General features: G+C 38.2%; 1 protein-coding gene across 1 annotated transcript in view; it reads right to left on the reverse strand.

Moving 5' to 3' along the window:
- Positions 1-4,974, reverse strand: part of LOC109535099 (tRNA (cytosine(34)-C(5))-methyltransferase) — a 16,046-nt gene extending 11,072 nt beyond the window's left edge. The window contains exons 1-5 of the mRNA XM_019900924.2: positions 4,656-4,974; positions 4,513-4,599; positions 3,197-3,393; positions 1,298-1,475; positions 1,002-1,241 (exon numbers count right to left, since the gene is read on the reverse strand). Of these exons, the coding sequence (XP_019756483.2) occupies positions 1,002-1,241; positions 1,298-1,475; positions 3,197-3,393; positions 4,513-4,599; positions 4,656-4,712 (759 nt within the window). The 5' untranslated portion in view covers positions 4,713-4,974. The remainder of the gene's footprint in view (positions 1-1,001; positions 1,242-1,297; positions 1,476-3,196; positions 3,394-4,512; positions 4,600-4,655) is intronic.
- Positions 4,975-6,379: the final 1,405 nt, after the last annotated feature.

Raw genomic sequence — 6,379 nt, forward strand, 5'->3', positions numbered from 1 at the left:
CCGCCGTTACGGCTCGCTGTGACTGAGAAAAATCGGTTCACCCTCCCATAAAAAATTATCACTTCAAAAAGCAATTTTAAAAAATGCGTTTCTCTAAATAGGAATAAGTCGGAGCTCTGCTTTCACTACCAATCAATAGACAAAACCGGGCTCTATCCACCCTGCAAGATCAATTTATTGTTAAATTTCCTCAATTTTTCAGAAATTTCAAGCATGAAACTTTAAAATGCTGTATCAGTTTCCTGCTCAATATCCACTGCTTTTGGAATGGATTTTCGAAAAATTCGGCACTAAAAACGGGGAGAAGCTATGTGGTCGGTGTCACAAAACGAGTGAATAAACGAGTTGTCCTCCGGCCTCAGTAAGTTTTTACAAGCGCTCTGGGATGGGGCTCTCAGCGGGGCTCGCAAGAGAGTTCCGACATATTTTTAGGTAGACCAGCCGTTATTTTATTATTATTCCGGTCCCCCTTGGGGAACACGTCCAAATACCTCCCCTCGTGCACGTTCATGGGGAAGGCCGGCTCGTACCTAGTGGGGATGTGGAGAGAAGTGGTAGAGAAATGGTAGATAATTGGTTGGCAAGTGGTAAAGAAGCGGCAGAGAAGAGGTATTGAAGTGATACCTAAGCGGAGACTAGGGATTTTTGTTGTAAGCTGTTTGAAGAAGAATCAAGAAAATAATATTTTTTTAGGTATAGAGGGAAATGGAAAGGCGTGCTTAAGGGATTTAACAAGATTTGTTTTTGGGTTGATATGTGTTGAGCAATGCTTTGGCTGACCTGATGCCCATGCCGCGTGCCCCATGCTTTAGGATATGTCGGAGAGAAATAAGTCAGAAGATGGACCAGAATGGGAATACTTAAAGCTTGCTGGTGCTTCCCATCCCCTCCCTAATTGGTTGGGTGGATGGTTTCAAGGAACGGGATTGGTGTTCCGTGATTTGTTTGTTTCGGGAGTCCCGACATCCCGAATATTTTTCTATTAATAAGAAAACACCTACCTGTTGGGTTGAGCCATCGGGGAGACTCTCAAATATATTCGGAAGCAGGGCACTGTCATGATTAATGACCGCAACGCATGGTGAGTTGAGACGTTTAGCTTGATGGACTAACATGTAGCAACGCTTATTATCAACATCATTTGCTATGACATATCCAGAGGGAATTGGATCGCCACTGCTATGCAATAATTCGAGAAGCTGTGCTGTCTTGGAGCCAGGAGCAGCACACATATCCAAAATCTGAATAAAAATAAAACATTTTCTTTCCCAATCTCGACAGAAGAGACAGTGCTTACTTTATGGTGCGGTTGAACGTCCAGTACTAATGGAGGAATCATGCTAACCGTTTCCTGTCTAGAAATCGTACCATGTTCTGTCTCGGAAATTAAAAAGTTGTGTAGTTTGTAGTAAGCTTCCACGCTACGGATATCTTTTCTTGTCAATTCCAATTGCCAAGCTAATTTATCCGGATACCTAAACAAAAGTTAGGAAACTGATTTAATTTACCGTATGGACAATTTTCAATGTAAATTAAAGCATTAAAAAAATTGTCGTGCGGAGAAACCCCAGTATTACAGGGGAAACCCCATTCTGCTGGTAAAACTAAGCGTGCACAGTAGGCCCGGGTAACTCAGTGAATTTTTAGAAGATGGTGCAGTCTACGCAAAGGCTTGGTGCGCCAATCCAACGTACCGGCGCAGTAACTCAGTGCCGTTACTGGGAAAATGTTGATGACTTTTTTTAAATTGATTGTAGATTTATTTTAAGGGCCACTAATTAATAATATTTTTAAAATGTCTTCTAAACTTAAGAATTTTCCAGTTTTAGCAAAGTTACTCTTTCTTCTAAATGCAGTGGCGAAACTTCGACTTTCATCTCTTGTACCGTAATATACTATTTCGGGTCTTACACTGCAGAATTACAGGTTATGCAATAATTACTATTCGAAAAATTGTTATGCAAATTCGAAAGATTTGAGACTGGTTCATAACGCAGTTCCAAATAGATTTATTGGAATTGAGTGTACCTTTGGGGAACGCTCTATGGAAAACGTAGCAACAGTTAATCCTGATAGTTGGGTGGCAAATGTTCCATTAACAATCAGTCAGTATATACAAACTAACATAATTTTTAAATAGAATTATTGTGTTATAGTTTTAGGTGATATGACTGATAAATGCCACCCAACCACATCGAAACAACATCCAGTAACTCCTTTTAGAAAGTTGTTTCGAAGTATTGATGAGCTGAGCAATTTAGAAAATTTCCCAAAGAAATTCAAATCAGTTCCCATAATCAACAGAAATCAGTTGAGAAAAGTGAAACGTTTATGTAGGAAGAGAGGCAACGACATTAAAGCATTGCCAAACTTATCATCATCAGCCGTAGGCTCATGAATTGTGTCAGGTATGCCATCATTGACCTCCAGTTTTCTGTTGGCTCAAATTAGCTACTCAAGAAGCAAAGAGTCGAAAGGAAGATGGACTTTTGATGATAAAGTTATGGCTCTTACTATTTATAAAGAAAGTCCTAAATGCTACCGAAGGCTTCAAAAATGTGTACGGCTTCCTAGCAAAAGACCACGCTTGTCAATGCTGGGAAAACTTGCATTTCATGTTGGGATTAACGAACATCTGTTTTCGCATACATATAAATGAAGCGATTGAAGTTTTTCCAGACATATCTTGCGTTTTTCTGTTCGGTGAGATGGATATTCAGAGAACATTGCATATGATCGTGGCAGCGACAACATTCTTGGATTCTAAGATTTTGGTGGCAGAACATCTAGTAAACCCAGGCTTTATTGTTTATGCTAGTACGGCTAGTGCAACCTGTAGCATACTTATTTGCAAACAATGGGTGTATTGCAAACAACTTGGAACATTGCTTGTTTCAAGATCTTGAAGCTGCAAAAGCTGAAAAGTTGAGGGCGTGGCTACAGAAGCTAGATTTGCTGGTATTGTTGCTGCATATGAAATGGATAAGAAATGTTTATATTGACTCCGATTTTTCATAGTTTTAACTGCAAGAAAGATATTAAGGGTGAAAGTTTTCAAATTGACACCCCGTATATCTGCCGCCAAGAAGAACTGCGAATTCTGAAAGCCCCAACTACACTCAAAACTCGAGCTTAATTCCTTGCTCGACTTAATCGATTTAAAAAATTCAAAAAACCAACATCTTATTCTACTTACCAGGGCAAAGGAAACATATTTGTCGGTTTCCCGGGCGTAGCATTTTGGATACACTCTGTAATTAGTTCTCGTTCAACTAGAGATAACATTTTCTTTGCCACTCCTTTAGATCCAGTGATTCGAAAGGTCGATGGTAAATCCTTTTTCATAGTCGAAATGAAGTCGTCAAATTCTTCAGGATCGCACACATTTTGAGTCTAAATGGAAATAAAATCAATAGTAAAAAATATAACAATTCAAAAATAAATCATTCAATAACGATTTTATGTTATTGAAAATAACTCAGGTGGCAGCAATGACTTGTACGACATCTACATCTAAGAACTAGAAAGAAACGAAAAGGACCTTCAGCCGGCGAATGCTAATAGAGCATTTGCTGACCACATTATTATGAGGCTAGAAGAAATGGAACCAGAAGAGGTCAAGATGAAGAGATTTTTTTTTTCGATGACTAGTACAAGGATCTTCGGAACAAGACCAGTTACGAAGAAGATGAAATAGACAAATAATTGTAGTTTTGAATGCTCTACTCGAAACCAATTTTATTTTTGTAAAACTTGACAGCTGTCAAGAGATATTTTGAAAAAACCTATTTATGGTAAATTTGTAAATTACTCCTAGTTCCGTTGTCCGATATTAATTTGACAGGAAAACTTGTAGGAAATTGAATTCCAAACAAAATGACATAAGACATTTCTCCAAAATGTTGTCATTTTTGACATATGTCACAAATTTCAGTTTTTTTAAATGTCATCAATACTTGATTATTGCTTTACCGAATAGAGCATTTTATTACGATTAAGACCAGAAGAAAAATACAGCCAAATATGTATGATTCCCAACTGGTTTTCCGTGGCGGTTTAATAACGTTTTGGGGTGGCATTTCTTTGGAGACCCAAGTTGTACGACCCTTGTAGTCATCCGAGAAAGATCATTAAACTATTCTCATATTGATTTGAAAAACAATGATTTAAGTTTTAATAAAGAACGTTGGGTTTTTAACATTTTTTCCTTGAAATTTAAATTTGTCCATCAGTGTCCGCTAACCTAAATCAACACAAACTGACGCAAACTAACACAAGCTAAGCCAAATTAAACAAAACTAATAAAAAACAAATAGCTACAAAATCGGCCTCAGAAAGTGCTAGTGTCGTTTGAGTCTCTCCAAATTTTCAGTTTTTTCTTGCTTTGCGCAAAAAACSKTATTTGTAAAGTGACATTCTATAAGGTGAGCCTATTGTTAACCGTRAACGCGGGKGCCTGATCGCATAAATAATTACCAAAAATACTTAATTTTTGACAGATATTTTACTCACCTTATAGTACTCGACAAACTTCTCATTTTCCCTGACAATATCATTGTAAGGCTTCCTATCATCACTTTGCGGTGGTGGTGACTTTCCCTAAAACAAGATTTAAACGTCGACTTTGCTCTAGCTTAGCTCCTCAGGTAACATACTTTTCTTTGATGGCTGAAGTAGTGATTCTTTCTAAAACCCGGTTTACGGCGACCCATATTTAAGATCACACACACGTTGCTAAACGAATTTCGGAGAGAGTCAGTCTACACTTTACAGTAGTATAAAACTAATCGCGTAGAACAAAACCGTTTGTAAACGTAAATGTATATTTATATAAATAACAACTGCAACTACAAAATTAGTTTCGATTTCTAGCAACACTCAACACCAAAAACAAACTGGAAATGATAGGTTATGGGTTATTTGTGACGGAAACTCGCGTCTAGAGAGGAGGAGCTAAACATAGGAGAGCCCAACGTTGCCGCTAACTGTGAATGGGTCATTTCTAATCTAACCCCACTTTTATTCGTTGGCAGGTAGACAGGAAATCAACCATTTTTATTTCCCAGACTCCATATTTAAAAATGCCTGCTTTGTGTGACTCCGTGGCAGAGGACGGAACAGTCAAAACTGCTGTCCAGCCTTTTCACTTTGTTCCCATCCAAATTTCAATATTTAATAACTTTGTACATGCTTTCCAGAAACATTTAATATTTTATTTTCACCAGAAGGTTTCATATAATACTTGTTCATGTCTATTGCGATTAGTATCAGGTGAAAATACTTTTCCGCAAGTCACACAATGCAGGCATTTTTAAATGTGAAGTCTGGAAAATAGAACAAACATAGCTGTTTCCTTGGCAGATCTGCCAACGAATAAAATGGGGGTTAGATGAAAAATGACCCACTCGTGGAGAGCGGCAACGTTGGACTCTCCTATTTTTAGCTCCATCTACCACAACGAGTAGCCACGCAGCGCCCTCATCGGTAGTTGAACTGGCGACTAGGGATGACACGAAATACTTGTCACAGGTATTTTGGAACAGATATCGATATGGAACAGTGGGTACCTGTTATCGATATTTAAAAAAACATGTGATTTGAAATAACAGGGCTCGCCTACGATGCTGGTCAGGACCAGTACAACATGGTATTTCGATATTTCAACACAGCAAAAAGGCAAATACCTGCCTTTGTGCTTTTTGATTCCCCGCGGCGTTGTCAAATGGCCTGAGTTTTAGTGAAAGGAGATATTTTATTCTCGTGAAGTGGTAAGGTTTTGTATGTATGGGAGTGGGACTAGCAGGGCCGCGCCGTCCATTAGTGCGAAGGCGTGCACTGCACGACGGCGCCAAAAGTCAAAAGAAAGATAAAAAAATGTCAGTTTATTTGCATGTTAGTACTGTGGTACAACATATTAAATTGAGTTAATATTGTTTGCAAACAAAAAGTTTAATATGCCTATGGCTACTAACCACTAATTCTAAGTTTCATTTTTACTAACCATGTAATGAATATATAGATTTTATTTAATTGGCTTTTTCTCATAAAATTTAGAAAAAATATAGAACATAGTAAGTAYCTAAAGTCTGTCCAAACTSGCACGACGGCGCCAGACCGGCTTGGCGCGGCCCTGGGAACSTGCACCATGATTCGGCAAATAGCAATATTAAATGAACAGCATAGAGAAAGTAAAATAATTTTATTTTACTTACTCTATGATGAACAGGAAATGTCGGGAACAACAGCAGWGACAGGCCTTAGAAYCAGGCTTATCATAAGCCTTGTTCTATGGTGTTCCAAGACGTGTGAGTCACAGACTGTTTTTTCGGAATTCTGAGCTGTTCTTTGTCCTTGAAACTTGATCTTTTTCGACCAATAG

This window comes from Dendroctonus ponderosae, unplaced genomic scaffold (assembly GCF_020466585.1).
Source record: "Dendroctonus ponderosae isolate FM_Combo_2020 unplaced genomic scaffold, Dpon_F_20191213v2 Dpon_F_20191213_6, whole genome shotgun sequence".
Classification (NCBI taxonomy): domain Eukaryota; kingdom Metazoa; phylum Arthropoda; class Insecta; order Coleoptera; family Curculionidae; genus Dendroctonus; species Dendroctonus ponderosae.